Source organism: Diospyros lotus, chromosome 14 (assembly GCF_014633365.1).
Source record: "Diospyros lotus cultivar Yz01 chromosome 14, ASM1463336v1, whole genome shotgun sequence".
Taxonomy (NCBI): domain Eukaryota; kingdom Viridiplantae; phylum Streptophyta; class Magnoliopsida; order Ericales; family Ebenaceae; genus Diospyros; species Diospyros lotus.
In genome coordinates, this window is record NC_068351.1 from 23932282 (window position 1) to 23953457 (window position 21176).

A 21176-nucleotide genomic window follows, 5' to 3' on the forward strand; every position below is an offset into this window, starting at 1 on the left:
TAAAACATTTCTCTAGCAATGAATAAAATCATGGCTCACATTAATTAAATCTAACCGTATAATATAAATAATTTGGCCGTCTAAAATCCCACGTAGGCACATCATAAATAAAATCCCAATAAGTCTCATATTTATTTTAAATTAAATCATGCTCATAAAATCCTCGAACCCAGCTTAATAATTTAAATTTAAATTAAACAACTCAAAACTCTATAATTAATAAACGGGCCGAAACAGACGAAATGAGAGTAAATAAATTGACAACAAAAGGAACATCGCAGAGGGAATAAAGAACTTGCCTTAACGAAGATATCCTTAGGCTTGTTTTGTCCTAAAGCAGTAAAAATTATACAAACTGCAATATCGCAATAATTTACCAAAATTAATAAAATTGACCTCTAAACAAAATTTCAACCGTACAGAATAATTATTACTAGTTTCTCTACTTACCTGCCTAATTAAATAGCAATAAAACTTGATTAAAACCCCAATTTCTCCTCAATTTTCTCCACTGTGCGCGCCATCTTCTTCTGCCATTTTTTCCTCTGCAATTGCTGCTTGAAGAAGGCCGAAATCGGCTTTAAATTGGCCAAAATGAGAGGCTGAGGCGCGACCACGTGGTAGCCACTGGGCTGCGCAGAAGGCCACCGCCTTAGGCCCAAAATGACGCCGTTTTGGGCGTCATTGGCTTAGAAAAATCAACAGAAAACCCCTCAGCACGCGCACGCCTCTGCGGATCGAACCCGCGACTTGCCGCGCGACCGCTCGCCCCCACGCCCACCTTCAACCATATTATGCTTTGATTTAATTTTAAAGTGATCCGCGCCCCTTTCTCCGAAATTGCAGCAACGCCCACAACTTTCAGAAAGTGACTTTTGCCCCATAACTTCCAAATGCAGCATATACACCCCAAATTTTAACTTCTACTTATTTCACTTCCACCCCAAAATTTTCAAAAATTCCACTAAATTAATTTATTCTATTATTTTCATAAATACTCCCAATTAATTTAATTAAATATCTAAATTTTTTATTTCCTCAAAATTACATAAATAAACATTTTTCTTAAATCCCCAAATACCCAAATAAATTAATATTTCCTTTTAACCCACAAATATTCAATAATCACCACAAATACACTAATTAATAATTATTAACCATTTCCAAATAATTTAATTAATTACATTAAATTCCTTTTTTTCCTTAAAACCACATAAATAAATAATTCTTCTTAAATTCCCAAATATTCAATAATGTCCTCAAACACTGATTTGAATAATTATTATTTATTTTCAAATTTTGGGAGTTTAAGTGGCAACCCGATGAAAGTGATCGTATATGGATCACTTGGAATTAATCTGGTCGGAGAAGTTTTAGAAATAATTTGAACAAAATTAAAGGAGGTACAGATAAGGGGGAATGGATGGATTCGATGATGCGACGAGCGTTACAGGCCAAGTGGGATGATGATGAATACAAGAAGAGAGTAGAACAAAACAAAAAGAATCACACATCCGAGACTGGTGGGTCAATCCACATAGGTGGATTCATTCATTTCACAGAGAGCCGAAGAATGATGGTAATTAGTTTTTTTACTAATTAAATGTAAATTTTATAAAGCTATATAATGGTTTATATTATTTTTTATTTATTTCATATATTTGTCATGCAGGCAAGGGAATTAGACCGCAAGCCCACACTCGAAAGAATGATCAAAGACAAGAAGTGTGGGTTGATAATAAATCAAAGACCGTCGCGGTAATTATATTTTGTACAATTTAATAAACATTATAATTTAATGATTTTTTTTAATTAGTTGACAACGTCAATATTTTAATTTATATAGGAGGTGTTCGAGAGATTAAGTGCAGAGGCATCTTCAGCATCAGCCGGTGGTAGTGAGTCGTCCTTTCCACCTACAATTGACGAACGCCAGATTTTTTATCAAGCTGTCTCTGATAGGAACAAGAAAGGTCGTGTCTACGGTCTCGGCTCTTAAGGTAGGCAGTCTTTCCCCGTTGGATCTGATAGCAGTTCCAGTGGTTCATATGGTTTGTCGACGGAATTAGAACAAATGAGATTTAAGGGTCACCCAGCTAAACGAGGAGTTACATTATGCTCAAACCAAGGTCGTCCAAGTGGAAAATCAGCTGCAATGCACTGAGTCTCGGATGAATGCAGAGGTGACAGATGTGAGAAATGAGAATGTGCAGCTGCGTCAGTGGCAGCAACAGATGATGGCGTGGCAAGAGCAGATGAATAGACAAATGATAGTGTTACAACAAGCTGGCCCGTCTTATCAGCAACCTGGACCATCGATTCAACCAAGACCGAGTAATCAGTTTTTTTATGATGAGGAACAAAATGATGATGATTGTAATGATGATGATGATTGTAACTGAATATTTATGAATTAATCAGTTTGACTTACAAATTCAGTTTTGTTATGAATTTTGATATGAATTTAGTTTGACTTAATATGAATTTTGATTTTTTTTTAAATAATATATTTTTAATTTATAATAATTAATTAAAATAAATTGTTAATTATCATTAATTTCATTTATATATAAATTTTCTTTTAAATAAATATAAAAGATAAAAAATTTGAATAATAATTAAATATGATTTTTTTTATAAATATATTTTTATTTATTGTAAAGTTTTAAAATTTTATTTTTAATTTACGTTAAAAATTGTTTTTTTAATTTTTTAAAAAAAATTATTTATATAAATTATTAATAATTTTAATTTACGTTTTAAATAATTTAAATTTTATATTTTATATTTTTTTATTTTAAAAAAGTCTATATTAGCAACAGGCATGGGGCCCATCTCTGATCAGCGATAGGCAACATCCTGTCGCTGATCAGTGACGGCCCCATTCCCGTCGCTGAATCCGTGGCTAAACTTTTCCGTCGCTATTTTCCGTTGCTAAAATTAACAACGCCAACTTTAGCGACGGGTCTTCCCCCGTCGCTAAATCCGTCGCTAAAAAGTTTAGCTACGAATTTTAATGTTTTAGCGACGGATTTTAATTTTTCATCGCTAAAACTCTAATTTTTTGTAGTGGCAATGGTAATCCTGAAGATAAGAAGGAATAGTAACATGAGCAGATCTACGAATAGGTGCATGAACCAAAATATCAGGAGAAGGATTGGACGTGATAGGATGTCTTTCATCCGGATTAGAGAACACACTAGGTGAAGATGCTAGTGAAGATGCAGAAGTGGATGAAGACGGTGGCTCAGTGAAAGATACTGGTAATACAACATCAGGAAAGGGATCAACCAGCTCATTAGAGGTGGTGATAGAATGGAAAGGAAAAATATTTTCATGAAACACCACATTTCTATAAACAAATACAGATTTGGTGGTGAGATTATATAATTTGTATCCCTTAACACCTAGAGGATATCCCAAGAATATACAAGCTGAAGCTCTAGGGAAAAATTTATTTCTATGAGAGGGCAGTGTAGAAGCAAAACAAAGACTCCCAAAAACTCTGAAAATTGAGTAATCAACGGCAGTTTGATACAATAACTAATAGGGAGTATTACTTTGTAAAATAAGAGTAGGTGTCCTATTTATTAAAAATGTGGCAGTAAGAATACAATCCCCCCAAAACTTGATAGGTATTCTGGATTGAAAAAACAATGCCCTGGCTACATTAAGAAGGTGTTGATGTTTCCTTTCCACCACTGAATTTTGTTCAAGTCTCTTAACATAGGAAAATTGATGGAGAACACCCTTAGAGGCAAAATATTCAGTGAATTGTAATTCTGGAGCATTATCTGATCTGAATCTTTTAATCACTTTATTAAACTACGTCTCAACCAAGGAGAAGAACTTGGGAATAATGATCCTAGCCTCAGATTTGTGTCTCATAAGAAAAACCCAAATAAATATAGTACAATCATCAACCAAAGTAAGAAAATAACGATGCCCAGCATATGTTGATATATGATAAGGATCCCAAGTATCACAATGCACAAGATCAAAAGCATGTGATGACATATGATTATTTGAGACAAAGGAAAGCCTTCTTTGTTTAACTAAAGGGCATATAGAACACAAATCATGTCCAACACCATGATAATGCAATTGATCCTTTAAAATTTCAAGTTTCTGAAAAGATAAATACCCTAGCCTATTATGCCAAGTATTTTTATCAACATGTGCAATAGTAAAGTTTTGAATACATCCCTTATTATTCATCTTATCATCAGGGACCTCATGGGGAGTAATGCTTGATGGTCGAGTAATCGAACCATTAACAAAGCCAAGTTTATTCTTTACCGATAATGCAATCCACATCGATCTACTCCATGATGCGTAGTTATCCCCTATCAATGGCTGAGATACCAAGACCAAACCGGGGCTGTCTGAATGATGTAGAAAGAACGGACTCATTCCGTCATCAACAACATGATTATTCACTGAGGAGGACAAGAGATCTAGAGACAATGCCATATGGAGAAGAAACCAAAGAACAAAGGCAAAAGAAATACAGATCTGGAAATCGCAGAAGAAATACAGATCTAGAAATCATAGGACTCGTGATCGAAGAAGGCACAATACAAAAAAAACACAGATCTGGAAATTGTAAGATCAAAGGAAGACCTAGACCTGGAAATCTCGAGATTTAGAATCGCCAGAACAAAAGCAAATCAAACCCGCATCTCTGAACAATAGAGATCGCAATAGCTATGAAAACAAATATAGAACTGTGACGGTCTCTGAAGCAATAGAGAACCGACTCACGTCGCTGGAAAAGATAAACAACAGGACGTTAGAGAAGAAGAAGAATAAGCGAACAGATCGAACCTAGGGTTTCGCTTCCACTCTGATACCATTTCACGAGAGAGAGAAGAGACAACATATTTAAGATGTCTCATTGATCATTTACTTTATTGATCTTAGCTTAAATACCTAGAACTAATATATCGTTCTATGTAATTACAAAATTGCCACCGAAGTAAAATAACGAAGATACAACAAATACAAAGAAACAAAATCAAAGTAAAACATAGTAAACAAACAATACAACAAATATAAAATCTATTAGGTTTTCTATATATTTCATAAGAAACCTATAAATTAATTTTTGAGAATGTGAGGGAGGTGTGAGAATAGTCACAGGGCCAAAGAGATGGGGGAATGTGGATTATCCAAATCTCACCCTTCATTTTTTATTCTATATTTTGGATTTTCATTTTCACCCCTTAGTTAAATAATAATTATTACAGAAAAACTATTGGTCTCTTCTTTGCTTATATATAAATAAATCTATTTCTATACATACAATATAAACTGAAGATATATAAATAGAAAATAAAAATATATAATAATTATAAACTAAATTAAATGTAAAGACACAAAGATTTTCTTATATATAAACATATTTATAATTTTTTTAAAAAATAATCGATGACAGTGTGTTAGTGACCCCTCTTTCACGATTGGGCTTTAAGACCGTTAATATTGCTAGGGGTATATAATCCCCAATATTGATAGGGGTGGAAAATTACTAATATTGCTAGGGGTCTATAAACCCCAATATTGCCAGGCGTGGAAAATTACTTCTTAATAATAAGGGTGGTTGGGTTCCACGTAGAGAAAAATGGAAGATTTTTATCATGTTTAGATTAGAGCTCCAATTGCATCGCATATACGTACTATGCTGCTAGGAATCTTGCATTTGAATTGGTTGAGCTGTACTGAGTTTTTTAATTGCAAATGACCCTTTCCTTCCTTTTGAGAGCAAAAGGGTCAATTTTGTCACCAAGTTTAAAAAGTACAAGATTTTATCTGGCCCTTTAAAAATGAGGGCTAGGGTTCTAAATGGTTTAAGTTTGAACCAGTCCAAATCCATTTGTATTTAGATTGGATCTCTTGCATCTAAACTACATTCAAGTCCATTAATTTTTTTTTTCTTTTTCTAAACTTACTGGAACTTTTTTGGAATATAAATTCCTATTTGTATTTTATCTCTCCTCCATCTTCTCCTTTTCTTTCTCCCCTCTCTCATATGGGAAAATAAAAAATTAAAAAAATAAAAAGTAAAATTTTTAAAAAATTGAAAATAAATATTTTCAAAAAATATAAAACAAATATTTTCTCCAAATTAAAAAAAATAATAAATATAAAACAGAAAAAGAAAAACACCTAATTTTAATGGTTGATTCTCACTAATGTCGAGGTCCAATTTAAACCCAACATCGAACCCCAGTGATCCCCAATGATCGATCATAGGGTTTTTTTTTACCAAATATATAAATTCACTCTTTTAAGTTTTACCTTTTTTTTTATTATGGCACTCTCAATTTTATTTGGTCTCAATTACACTCTTGAATCAGCTAATATGGTTTAAATTTACCCCTCAACTTTCACATTTTTTTTTTTTTGTGTGGCACTCTCAACTTTACTTGATCCTAATTATAACCCCCGAACCGGTCAATTTCATGCTTTATGAACACTTGGTCAGTTTTGGAGCTACGACTGATATTCACACAATTCTGATAACTTGAGATCCATTGTTTTGAAATTTGGATCAATCATATAGTCTATTGTCAATATTAATGGGAACAAAATCCAAACTCTTAACACTATCTTCATTCTAGTTTTGAAAACTTCCCAATCTAACCCAGCTAAATAATACTGCTTCTGATTTTGCTCCGTCTTTCGATGAAAATGACGATGATAATAAAGGTGTGGTGATTGGATTGGGGATTTGCCCAATTCTTCTAGTTTTGGTGGGTAGATTTTGGTATTACAAAAAGGTTTCATTTAAGAAGAAAGAAAAAGAAATAGATGAATTGAATTTACCTTTTCTTTTGGTTTTGGATTTTTTAATACAAATAAAATTCACATTATCAACACTAATAACCCATCACTTTTGACCAAGCCAGTGCACATCACACGTTGTGAGCCACGCTGGCTAAGTATTTATATGGAACGAAATTAGTTGATTCATGGGTCTAATTAATTAGGACTAAGCAAAGTTGAGAGTGCCAAAAAAAAAATGTGAAAGTTGAGAAGTGAATTTATGCCATGTTAATTCGTTCAAGGTACAATTGAAATCTGATACAATTAAAAAAAAAATGAAAGTTAAGGGGTGAATTTATGCATTTGCCCATTTTTTTTAGACAATGATTAATGACAACTAGAGCCTTTGTGCTTTGATTTTACCTTCAATCCTCAAATGCAACATCTTTTTTTAGGGTTGTAGTTGAATCAAACTGAGTGAAGCTTTACTGAACTTAAGCTCGAGCTCAACTTGGCTTGTTAGGAAGCTCGACATGGGCTCGAAGAAGGTTACAAATGGTCTCAAGCGACAAAGAAAGAGAATGGTTGCAGGAGTCATTTTGATCGAAAAAGGTGAATTAGTTGGAGAAGGCGAATGGTCGCAATCTCAAGCAGTTGCCTTCACTGAAGAAGGTGAATGGGCCCAGGCATGAAGTCGTAAGGCATCGTTGGTGAAGATGGACTCCTATCCCTACCAATGCTAGAATGAGAAGAAAAGGAATAAGCGAAGGTGAAGGTGAGAGGTAGAAAGGAACATGTGAAGGCAATTGCGCTAGGGTTTCTTTGCTTGGGTCTCCCCAACCCAACTAAATCTTATTTGTATTTTATGTTAAATAAATAAAGATATATATTTACGTTAAATAATATATTTATAAAATTAAGAATAAATACATTAATGTATTTATAAATAAGACTATTCACAAGTTATTTAGGAATTTCTACTTAAATTTGCTCGTGAGGCTCTAATCAAGCCAATTTACGAGTTAACAAGCTGAACTTTATTAAGATCAATCCCGACTCATTTATAAATTGAGTTTATGAGTATATTATTTTCTCCTTCCAATCACACGCATTGGCGCTTAAACAAATGACACTGATGTTGGTTGGCTTCCCGTTCAGCGGAAAAATGAGAAGTGGCCAAGATGACAATTGGAGCTTTCTTCATACAATTTAAAAGCTATCAAAAATAACTTTTTAAGGTTGGGTGGCTGAAAAGGCTCTTGTGTGGTTGGCAAATGTGTCAAAAGTTTTTCAACGGAGAGTTTAAAGGGTCAAAGTCCAAACTACCCTTTAAATGGGCTCTAAAATTGAGATGATGCAATAGAGAAGTGAGAATATATGGAGTGAAGGAAAGAAGACCGAGATTGGGTAGATGATGGGTTTGTGCGATGGCTAGCGGAGTTGATTATGTGAAGCGATCCATTTTCTTTTTTTTTACTAATATAAATAAATGCATTTTGAAATTGATTAGTGGACCATACTAACCCAAATTCAAAAAGCCTAAAAATAGCTCGACCCACGGCTCAATCTTAGTTTAATCTTGGCCTTACGTGCCTTTACAACAGTCATCATTACCATTATATGTTGAATGCTTTCGTACCTACTTCAGATCTCATTCTTATTAATGAAAATACATATTCTATTTATATTTAATAAAAGTCCTATCGGTACCAGAGTTGGCTCAAGCAGTGATGGGGTCTTGGTGATAATTAATTTAGTAATTTTTTGAAAGTACAAAAAAATATTAAAAAATTATTTTTTTAATTTTTTGAGATGTAAATTTACTAATTGAATTTTTATATTCTAATTTAGAAAATAAATCTTTTTCCATTGACAATATAATATAAATTTTTGCATTATGCCAGGGTCAATTCACTAGGTAGTTGCACCCAAGTAAATATAAAAAGGAGATTTAAATCTTAGTAGTAGAAGAGACCCTTATTCTCTTAACACGAGGCCAACCTTGAGTTATAATATCTATCAACAATAAAAATCTTAAAGAAAATCTCAAGGAACATTGGAGATTACCAATTGATTCATCATTTACAGCCACATAGGAGGAGGTATCACTAGAATAAGAGAAACCCACTCCAACTGGTGTCCCTAAATACAGCATATTTGCTTCTGAAAATAACAAATTTTTCAGTTTGTTTCTGAAATTTCCAGCAAAACACTCAAAACACAAGTGAAAAAAAATAGGAAAATGGGCTGCCAATTTTGGGGCCCCTTTTTAGAGGCCCTAGGCACGGGCCTTAGTGTTCTATGCCTTGAGTCGGGCTTGGTCGGTACCATGCCACCGTCAGGGAGTTTTGTCAATACCGAATATTCAGTCTCATCACCCTACAACATCCGATACAAACATATATACAAAATAACCTCTTATTCTCCTATATAAACCAATTCTTTTCAGAGCCAAGATATGTTCTTTTTCAGTCCATTGATAGTGTGTCATTTTAATGTCTTACTTATTTGAGCGTTGAAGTGCTTGTAGGTACTAATCACTTCTATTGTATTGATCATTAAAGTTCATTCCCATTGCAAGTTCACATCTTACGATCATTTTAGATAGAAAGGAACAATTAGTTTTTATTAAATTTGGATAGTCAAAATTCAATTAATTCACCCGCTTTTAAAATACTTAATTTAGCTTCATACATACATACATACTAATGATGAATATTAATTTCGCAATTCCCTCCATTACAAGAATTTAAATTAAATTGAACTGATTTATGTAAAAACTCTGGAGCCTTCCGGAAATCCTAATGATAAGGCAGTTGTCACCCTTGGTTGAAAGCACTCAAAGGTAAATCACAGCCTTTTTGTCTCTTACTTTTTGAGCTACTGGATTGGGTTTTGCCAAGCAATTGTCTGACTTGACAGACCACCGACGGCAACACGGGCGGCGCAAACCTCCAAACTCGGCCCACGCCACCTGGCAACACGCGTCGCACCGTGGCGCCAGAACCACCCAATCCTGCGGAGGCCCCCCCCCCAGGTGGCCCTGGGCTTAGAACAAGACCGTTACCACGTCGGCATTGGGGAGGAGCCGTTTTCCCAACGTCCAAGAAAAGGGATCAAATCAGTCCCAAGGCGGAACTCCAAAATTAACGCTCTTTTATCTTTTGTTTGGTTGGGAGCCATCAATAATCATGTTTGTGGGGCGGCATTATTAAAGCCTTTTCTCTCCTCTCTTCTCTTATCTGCTGTAATGACAACGAAATCTAGCTTAAGCTTCTACAGGGAGTGGGACACATGGACTTTGACAAGAAAGAGACGCGTCCTCTCAATATCTGTAATAATTTTATTATTTAATAAGATATGTTATTTTGTGTGATTTTTTTGGGTTTTTTAATCAGTATACATTAGTATTGTTTTGCATTATTATATGACATATATGCTCTAACATTAAAAAACAGCTTAATTAATAAAGATCTCTTAGGTTGCATTTAATACGATGATTTGACTCTATTATTTGTTATTTATAAATTAAAATTTCAAATTCATTGTTTGGTTATATAATTGTTAAAAGTATTTGAGTTTGGGTTTAAGTTAAGATAGATTTGAACTAAAAAAATATAAATATATAATATGATATAGATATGTAATAAATTGATTAACAAGATATTTGTTGGAAAACGTAACAGTTGCCTTCAAACTCTTAGCTTATTCAAGAACAGAAATTAGGTAAGTAAATTTAAAAAAAAAAAAAAAGAGGGGAATCATAAATGCTACTTTAATATCTAAAGCAGATGGAGAGTCAAGATGAAATGTTTAGAGACTAGTAAGACTTATGGACCGTATTGGCCTGCAACACTCCTGCGTTCAGGTTCCATTGATATTCAATATGGTGTTGAAAATTTCATCGGCATCACATTTCCATTAAAGAGTCCTGTCGACGTCTGATACCGTTCTATCCTACTACAACATCCAAAATCTACTCACATGGTAGGGAATTCCTTCCCTCTATATAACCTAGCTTATTCACAGTCCCAGATACGTTCTTTTCGGCTTATTGATATCCTGTCAACTTAATTCCTTATTCATTTTACCATCGGAGAGTTTTGCAAGTGCCGCCATCTCCCATCTCGACTCAAAAGATTTCCATATGAGAGATTCTGAGACATCGGAGTTGGTTCCGATAATCGGAATGGAAGATGACAGCACTTGCAAAACATTCTGATGGTGAAGTGAGTAAGGGATTAAGTTGGCAGGGTATAGATAGACTAAAAAAACATATCTAGACCTATGAATAGGCTGACTTATATAGAAGGAAAGGGTTCCTTGACATGTGAGTAAACCTTGGGTGTTGTAGCGGGATGAGACAGTATCTGGTGCCAACGAAGTTCTTTGACGAAGGTGTGGTGCTGACAGCACCTTCATTAAATGCCGCATTAAATGTTGATGGAATCTGTAGTGGATGCATGAGTGTTACAGGTACAAAGGTGATGATCATTGCTAACAGATATAGGATCAAGATTGGGCTAGAAGGCCGATAGAGGTCTTGGGCCTTTATTGTGCCAAGCCTCGAGGCCATTCTAGTCTCTTTCTCATTGTGTTGTCTAGCATTCCTTGGATCAGACAGGGATGGGGTCAGTTCAGCACAGTCAATCCGCCCCCAAATACTCGAGTTTACCCCAACGAACAGACCTCAAGGCCATCCCCATCTTTCTCATCGTGTTGTCTACCGTCCCCTGGATCAGACATGGATAGGGTTCAATTCGGCACGATCGCCCAAGAGAGACTGGGATGGCCCCGAGGTCTGCCCGTCAAGGTAGATCTAAGCGCTTGGGGACATTCAACTTGGGGGCCTGTGAATTGTACTGCCTAAATAGAGGCCCAAGGCTTTCATCGACCTTCCGACCCAATCTCGGCAATATGTCTGCCAGCAGCGATTATCATCACCCTTGTACCTACAACACTCACGCATTTACTATAGATTCCATTGACATTTAATACGACATTTAATAAAGGTCTCATCAACACCACCCCTTCATTAAAGAGCCTTGCCGACCCTCGCCAGTGCCAGATATTGTCCCATCCCGCTACAACACCAAAGGCCTACTCACATGTCAGGATATAAGTCAGTCTGCTCACAGATCCAAGTATATTCTTTTCAGCCTATCAACACCTACCAACTTATTTTCTTACTCATTTCATCATTAGAGTGTTTTACAAGTGCCACCATCTCGTATTTTGATTATTGAAATTAGTTTCAATGTCCCATAATCTTCTATTTGGCAACCCTATGAATTAGAATGAACAACTTATCTAAGAGAATTCTACATAAAAGTTATTTCTTTATTTATACTTTGTCTCATAGAATACTTAGTTAACGATTGGATCCCATGGAGAGAATATTGCAAGAATTCTTATTATTAAGACAAGAGTTCTTATTATTAAGACAATTTTCATCCTCAATTTTAATTTCTTATATCACTCCCCAATCCCATCCTTGTCTTGGACCACCCTAACGTGGCAAAAAGTTGACTCCGAACCCCGCCACCAACGGGTGGTTGAAAGTTATTTTATTACTAAATTTTTAATAATAATAAAAAATATATATAGCATCATTACGTGAAAAAATTACAATGAATAAAAATTATAACGCAAATGCTTGCAAAACAACCCACAAAGAGTTTTTCAGAATTAATTAAGAACAACAAAAAAATATAACAAAATCCTCCAATTAAAAATTACAATAAATTACTCGTCGCCCACAAAATGCTTTGAATCTGACTTCCTACAATGACCTCAACTAAACTTTATTTGTATATTAATAGTATATTATATAATATAAAAAATAATTTATATAAATGTAGTTTAATTATGAATATACGTATTGGGTTGAGTTGAGTTGGGTTAGGTTGCCGCCGAAATTGTAGATCCCAAAATGTATAGGTTGTTGTGTAATAGTTAAAAGGCCATTAAAAATTTAAAATAATATTTTGAATTCAAAATGTATAGGTTTCTTCTTAATGGGGGATTTTATGCAATGAATAATTCTGACATCTATAAATCTCCACGAGGGTCTTATAAAAATGATAGATTTTATCTTTTCAATAAAATTATGGTACAAAAGGAATAAATATTACTTATAAAAAATCACAAATTAAAAGAGATTTAGAATTGTCTCATTATTATCCTCTATAAATAAACAGATATTCATTCCAAAAAAAATATGTCTCTAATACTAGTAAAAATTCTACTTTATAATTTTTAGCATTTTTGATATTTAACTTAAACATCGAAATATTTCCATGAGGTCTTTCCCATGCCCTTTGATTGTTTTCTCTCTTTTAGTCTTGGGCACCATCAGGTCTTGGGATGAAGCTCTCGGAACGATATCAAGTTTTGAGATTAAGGTCTCAGGATGACATTAAGTCTCAGGACAAAAATATTGAGTTGACCACAATCTCGGGCAACATTAGCTCTCAAGACAAAGGTCTTGGATCGATGACAGTTTTGGGCGACTTAGCGATATTTTCAATTTGCATTAGTTTTCCAATGGCTTGGGTGTCAGAATCTCGGGCAACATTAGCTCTCAAGACAGAGTTGTTGCAAACAATTTCCCGCCCAAAAGCTAATTCTAAAATTTGCATTAAATTTACATTAGTTTTCCAATGTTATTAATTAATCAAAAATAAATATTTTCTATCATATCTTCTCATCAATTAATCCATCAATTAATTAAAAATAAATATTATTTCTAAAAAATATGAATAGACAACTTAAACTATTAATTAAGTGATAAAAAATTATCCATATTTTTTAATATTTTCAATGTTTTGTTATTATTGCATAAATTAAATTTTAATAGTATAAATCAAAATCCATATTTTCAATATTATTGCACACAGTTTCCTGCCAAAAAGTTATCTTTAATTTTTTTTTTCAAAAAGTAATATTCCTTTTAGTTAAAAACGTGTTATTGAATTCTTATGAAAATATGTTATGCAATATTCATATTTTGAACTATTCGATTTTCGCGCATAGACTGTTTTATTATTTGATATTGAAAATTGAAAAGTGTATATCAACAATAACCAATGGGGTTTTCAATGTTATTAATTAATCAAAAATAAATATTTTTTGTCATATCTTCTCATCAATTAATCTCTCAATCAATCAAAAATAAATATTATTTCTAAAAAATATAAATAGACAACTTAAACTATTAATTAAGTCATAAAAAATCGTCCATATTTTTTAATGTTTTCATTATTTTCAATGTTTTATTATTATTGCATAAATTAAATTTCAATAGTATAAATCAAAATCCATATTTTCAATATTATTGCACACAGTTTCATCCCAAAAAATTGCCTTTAGTTTTTTTTTTTTTAGGAAATAATATTCCTTCCAATTAAAAACGTGTTATATATTGAATCCCTCTGAAAACGTGTTATGCAATATTCAGATTCTGAATTGTTCGATTTTCGCACATAGATTACTCTATTATCTAATATTAAAAATTAAAAAGTGTGTATCAGGACACAAGATCTTCATTTCAAGGATATCATTGACTCCATCGAATTCAAAATTGTCGTTCAAGTTTTAGAGAAGACAATTTGCTTTGATTGTATTCTACGCTATGACCATCAACAAAAGTTAGTGGCAATCATTGTTGCATGTATGACTTTATTTGAAAAAACTAGTATTCAGTCATGGTCAATTATACATAATTGTATCAAGAATTACAAGTTGGAATGGTTTAAAGATACTAATATGTGATAAGAAATGAGAACAAACAAACTCAACCACAAACGTTGTATTTAAAGAAGTTTTTAAAAATTTATAATATTTAATCTTATTATAAATTTTATTTCTTATGATATTTACAATTTAATAAAACTAAATTGAGATGTTTCCAATATTTATTGAAAATTTATATATTTTTTATGTCTCCGTTTGTGAATTTATTTTCCGTGCATTGCACGAGTGAATAACTAGTTATCTTCTATAAATAAGCAGATATTTATTTCAAAAAAAGTATATCTCTAATATTAGTGAAAATTCTACTCTACAATTTTCAGCATTTTTGATATCTGATTTAAACATTGAAATGTTTCCACGAGATCTTTCTCACACCCTTTGATTGTTTTCTCTTTTTTAGTCTTGGGCACCATCAAATCTTGGGATGAAGCTCTCAGAACGATATCAAGTTTTGAGATGAAAGTTTCAGGACGACATTAAATATCAGAACAAAGATATTGAGTTGACCACAATCTCGAGTAACATTAGCTCTCAAGACAAAGATCTTGGATCGATGACAATTTTGAGCAACTTAGCGATAATGTTTTCACTTCATAAATTTATTATTGTATTCGAACGGTAGAAAAATTATTGATAGGTGGGGTGGGACATGTAAAGATGAGTTATTTTGACATGGTCTATGTAATTGACAAGACTTAGTCTAACCTAAGTATTTGGAGTATATATAGTTTGTATACACATGAATCACACATGTAAACTTTGAACATTTGAAATCATTCTATGCAATAATAATATAAATTTTAATTACTTACCAAAAGGTCGAATGATAACTAAAAATAAGTTATAAAAAAGAGTAATGTTTTATTTCATAATTTAAAATATGAGAATCCGTTGAATTGGATATTAAAAGCTGACATAAATAGGTTAATATGGCATAGACAGTGTAACATGGGAAGCATTCATTGAATTAGAAATCAACGGGACAGGAGAAGGATGGCAGGCTATGCAGCTAACTGCAATTGAAAGCATTTACATAAAAATATTAGTGGCCATGCCAATTGCCAGATATGAATTATTCGCTGTTCACGAACCATGCCACGGATTTGGAATATGGGGAAGAGGAGGAGGGCAGTTACGTAATTTAAACACACCTAAGCCAAATCAACCCCGCCCATAATATTCTGACACCAAACCATGAAATGAAACAAACGGGCGTATGTATGCGTAGTTTTCCCAACCAACTGGCAACGTTAGAATCTGCGTGCCGGCTGCGTGCTGGTTTCTTCTTATTCGCCTCAAAAGAACTACTCGCAGATGCCCGCTAAATTCGGCGCCTTGTTTTTTACATTGGCCTTTTCAATCTCACTCGCTCCACAGCGCGTGACAGGGATCACGCAGTGAAAATAATTGTTTCCTGCAAAAGGGTAAAAGAGACTTTTCAATCACTCCCCCTCAGTCACCTCAGAGTAGGATCAAATTTATTACCGTTTCGGCCCGAAACGCTCCACGCGTGAGATACGGATAGAAAAGCGCGTGAGATAAGTGTCCCCGTCCGACAGCCCATAGCTTTTGAACCCCAACTAACGGCCGGTTTGCCATGTTAATCAAGCGAAATGCCAGAAACACCCGTTCCAGAAAAGGCTAATAACGATCCTGCCCTGTTCTTCAACCTCCTATATATACCCTGCTTGAGTTTGGCTAGGTTTGACGATTTGGCTAGCCAATCGGCACTTTTTTAAAATTACTAAAAAAATTTCTCTGTTTTTCTTCCCCTCTCTCTCTCTCTTGGTTCGACTATGGAGGGGTCGCCGAGAGCCAGATCGAACGGAAGCTTAAAGAGATCGACCTCTCCTTCAGGACGCTTCTGCTCGTCGTCAATCTCGTCTTCCTCGTCGGCTTTCGCTTCGTCTCTCTCCAGCTTTTCGGCTCGATCTACCGGGTTGCTGACCCGACCCGCGTCCCCGACTCGGGTCAACTTGCGCGGATCCGGATCGTCCTCGCCGTCCGTCCGGTTCTCGATTGATCGGCCGACGTCTCCGAGCCGTTCGATATCGGCCGTGAACCAGAGCCAGAGCAACCGCAAGGCGCTGCCGGCCGGGCAGAAGAAGACGTGCATGTGCTCGCCGACGACGCACCCCGGCTCGTTCCGGTGTAGTTTGCACAAGAACGCCAGTGGCCGGCACCACCAGGCGCCGCACCAGCGTCAGGCGGCGTCGTACCGGCTGAACGCGCGGCGCTCGGCGATGACGAACTCGCTGGTGAGGATCGGGACGGTGGAGGGCGACTTGGTGAAGAGAGCTCTGGCGGCGTTGATTCGGCCGTCGTCGCATCAGCAGAGGCGGAGAGGCGATTTCCAGCGGAGGCCGAGCCGCCTCTCGATCATGTCCAGAGCCGAAGACTTGTAACAACAGTGAATGGCTGCCGGAGAGGATTTTACAAGAGTCGTCGTGTACAGTCGGATGAATTCCATTCCATTTTTGTTTCCTAATTTGGATCCCTAATTGAGAGAGAACCGATCGTTTGTTTAACAAAAGTCTCTTAGAGAATCTAGAATCAAAAGCAAGAGATCGAAAATCGAACCAACATTCTACTGAGATCGTAAGAAGAAAATCCGAGAATTTTGGAATTTTTTAATAATTTTTTTTTATTTTGGTTTTCAAAATGGGAAAGAGTGATCCGTACTAGGCGTGTTGTGTCCTTGCAGAGATACATGGTTTGGGGATTGATGGTTTCTCACTGTTCATCGTTCGTTCTATGGAATCTTTTGTTTGGTTTCTGAGAAAATTGACCAGTCTGAGGTTTGCGCTTTCTCTCTTTATGTCGTTGCAAATAGTTCTGTTTAGATTTGAATTAACTTGGCTCTTTGGGCTCCTACTGTTGCAGGTCACGGCCATGGAGTTCTTGGAAACATGCAATTTCGGATTCGCAAATTGTGCCTTTTTTAGGTTACGTTTGGACGGCGGAGGATTTAAGAGCTATTACTGGACCGGAAATGCAAAATGAAATTTTAATTTTAATTCACTAAAATACAAGAGATTGGTACATCTTAGAGGAAGACAGTTTTTGATTGCATAGCTTCTTTGGTCCTGATCGGGTTGGCCGGCGCCGGAGAAGAAAGGTGTAGTTGTTGGAAACATTAGATAGCAATTTCCCCATTGTCGGCCTGCCGGTTTGAAGGCTAGGCTGAAATATTAGTGAGATGGTGTCCTTTTTTTACAAGGAAATTTTATTTTTGACTTTTTTATAAAAAAAGTAACATGTTTATGGCTATTTAATATTTTTAATTAATTTTATAATTAAAAATATTTTAACATTTTATGTTTTAAAATAATCTGAGCATTTAATTTTTGAAAGTTTGTTTCAAACAATCAGAGCATCTATGGAAAGTTTAGAAAAATGTATATTTTTTAAATTATAGTATTGTTTTTGATTAAATATAATAATGTATTTTATTGTTGGAGAAATTTGTTTTTCAATGAGAAATGGGCAGACCAGGCTGGCCCATAGCTCGCTTGGCCTATTCATTTGGTGGGTTGGGCTAAATTTGGCTCGCGAGAGAGACATGTCGGGTTGGGATAATAGAAATTGGGGCCCGGCACAGCCCTCTGGCCCTTAATAAATGAGCCAAGACGGGCCAGACCAGGGCCTGCTGGATCGGCTCGTGTGCTTGCTGGCCGGCTCGACCATTTATTTTTAATATAATTTCTTAATTTTTTTCTCAAATGCAACAAGTATTTTCTAAAATATAATATTTACTTACACATAATTTTTTTATGTTTCCTGTAAACATAATTTTACAAATATAATATTTACTTATAATTTTACAAACATAATGTTTACTTATAATTTTTATGTTTGTAAAATTATGTTTACTGTAAAATTATTTTTTTAAATATGTTTATAATAACTAATTATAAATATAATTTTTTAAATATTTTTTTTTATTTTTTGATGGGTCAGGCTGGACCAGGCCATTTTAGTGGGTTAGTTGATGGGTCAGCCCACGGGCCATTTTGGTGGGTCGGGCCGGGCTACGAGCCACATATTGCTGGCCCGGCACACCCGTATTTTGCTGGGCTGGACGACCCTATCTGTCTGCTACAGTATTGGATCAGGCCGGCCCATGGGCCACCCGTCCCATTTGCCATCTCTATCCAGTTCTAAAGATTATGTAAAAAGACAATTAAATAGCATAGGGTATTATTTGTGCAAATACTTTGATGCTAAAGTTAAATTTTTAAATAAAATTGTAAACCTCTTAATAAGGTTGAAGTGACTTACTTTAGAAATAAGGGTTTAGTTATTTATTATTGAGTTGAGGGGTTAGTTATGATAGTTTCTAGTTTTGTGGAATTGACATTGAACTTGCTAGATATAGTCTTTTACACAATTATTAGAGAAAATTATAGAGGTAAATTTGCATGTCTTTGTCATAAGAAGTGCTTATTGATCTCTGAGAGACTCATGAGGACTCTTGAAGACGTTAGCCCTATTCTATGGAGGTATTTTACATTTTGTCTTTCTAAGAATATCCCTTGAAGATTGTGAAAAGGTCTACCAAAGCTCTTTGTGCAAGACTTTCTTTCCTTTTGGGTCTTGTGCCCTTTTGTTACTGGGTTAACCCTTTGGGTCTTTTGGACATTGTTAATGGGCCTTAACCTTAGTATATATTAATAACTCCCCATTCTTTCCTTAAGATCTCCTAAAAGAAAGAGTAGTCATGAACTTGTTTGTCTTCATTTGGCTTTCGTGAGGGGTAATTGCTTAGGGTCAAAATCGTTACATAGATTTTGCTTCTCTTTCCTGATGATCTAACGATTGTAGTTTCTCAAAGACCTTCTTCTTGAATGGACAGGATTGAGCCTAGTAACTTTTAGCCCTTCGTCTTCAAGGGTTTTCTTTATATAAGGGAGCCTTAGTCTTTTTCGATTCACTCTTTTATAGAGTGCAAAAATCTCAAAACGTTTTTTCAACACTCTTTAGCCTCTTTTTAAGGACTCTATTAACCCTCATACTAGCATTTTTTGGCGAAGAACTCTTGTGTGGACCTCAAAAGACTCTCCTGGTGTACCTTAGAAGACTTTTTGGTGTTCCCTGAAAGACCCTTTTGGTGTACCCTAGAAGACTTTCTCGCGTGCCACTTAGTCTCTTGAAGACCTTAGATTCCTTGGTAAGTTTTTCACTTAGAAAATTTTTCTATGACCCTTGATGGTGAGAATAAAGCAAACAATGAGGCGTGCTACTCTTGAAGAAATAGTAATCACTCTAGGTAATATGTCTAGTTTCCCGGCGACAAATCTTGTGAGGATTCAATTTTCCCCCCCTCTTTATAAGAAATAATATACACCTAATAAAGGGAGGGTGAATTGAGTGTTTTAAAAACTATTTGGATTTATCAAATATTTAAACACAAACCATTTTGAACACTTTGAAACTTTGAAGAGTAGAAATATGATTATTGATGAATAGAATAAACTTTTGCAAATTTGAAGATTAATGTTATAAATAACATTTGAGCAAGATTAGGATTTTACGACTTTGAAATCATAGTTAAAACTACAAAGCTTAATACTGAAAATAAAACTTAAAGTTGTTGTTGACTATAAATGTTGATATATAGATATATATATATAGAAGGCTTGTGTAACATCCCCATTTTGGGAAAAACTAATGATAATTAATTTATGTATGTAAGGTAATTTATTTATGATTTATTGGGAATTAGTGTTGTTAAGGTATTTTTGGACTTGGAGAGTAATTGAAAGTTTGAGGAATTTAGGGGTTTAAGTGTGATTTTAGAAAATGGGGGCACGATCACTTTAAAATTGAAACGTGCAAATATATGGTTGAGGGAAACAACTAGAGCGGGTGTCACGCGTGCGAGGGACTAAGCCTTTGGACGCGGGATTGAGACCTAATGCGTTCAAGGGAAATGGCTGGAATTTTTTCCAGCCATGCGTGGCCATTTGGTGGCACCATATGGCCCGCGCTGGGAGCTCCCCTTGCCTTGGCTACCAAGTTGCTTCAAATTTTGCAAATTTTTAGCCAAATTTAACCATTTTCAAAGGCTAATTCGGCCACCCAATTTAGCCCTCCAATTACTTATAAATAGGAGTAGGTAAGGTGTAAAAATAGTGAAAAAAATTAAGGAAACACTGTTGAAATTTCGGGCGAACAACAGCAAAGGAAATAGCAATTTTGGCAAACAAGATTAAGTAAATAAAATACAAAAAACATGTGATAATGATTGCGTTTAATTAACTCTGCAGCCTTATATTATTTAATTAATTTGTTAAGAGAATTTTGGGACACAATTGCAACGCATTTGACGATTTAACGGGGTAGGCGATTAATAAATTCTAGTAAGGGTTTAATATGTTTTGTGTGTAAATTATTTGTCATGATTTACATGTGATGTCGAGGGAGTATCTAAGCATGGGGTTGTGGATTTCTGATCGTGTGAGTCTCAAGATGGGGTCCTAGAAGGAACCATTAGGGGCCACTAAAATCCGTATTAGAGTGCACTGGACAAGCCTGCATGCATGATTCATTTCACATTTATTTATGTTTGTCATGAATATTAATTTACTACATTACATATTACATTTATTGAGTTTTAGGACTCATCCCCCTTTTCCCCCACTAACCACACA

The 21176-nt window shown here is 34.9% G+C and overlaps 1 protein-coding gene across 3 annotated transcripts; it reads left to right on the forward strand.

Moving 5' to 3' along the window:
* The first annotated feature begins 16212 nt into the window (after positions 1-16212).
* LOC127789609 (uncharacterized) lies at positions 16213-17793 on the forward strand. Of its 3 annotated transcripts, none has more exons than XM_052318544.1 (3): positions 16213-17121; positions 17209-17321; positions 17407-17793. In XM_052318544.1, exon 1 carries the CDS (start codon positions 16320-16322, stop codon positions 16926-16928), a length of 609 nt encoding a protein of 202 aa, XP_052174504.1. In that variant the 5' UTR covers positions 16213-16319; the 3' UTR covers positions 16929-17121; positions 17209-17321; positions 17407-17793. The 3 variants fall into 3 exon arrangements, with proteins under 3 accessions (XP_052174504.1, XP_052174503.1, XP_052174502.1); XM_052318543.1 differs by having other exon boundaries at positions 17228-17321; XM_052318542.1 differs by having other exon boundaries at positions 16213-17321.
* Positions 17794-21176: the final 3383 nt, after the last annotated feature.

What these genes read in the sequence shown, in the direction of transcription:
- LOC127789609 (XM_052318542.1), top strand. Translation starts at nt 16,320, where the DNA reads ATGGAGGGGTCGCCGAGAGCCAGATCGAACGGAAGCTTAAAGAGATCG.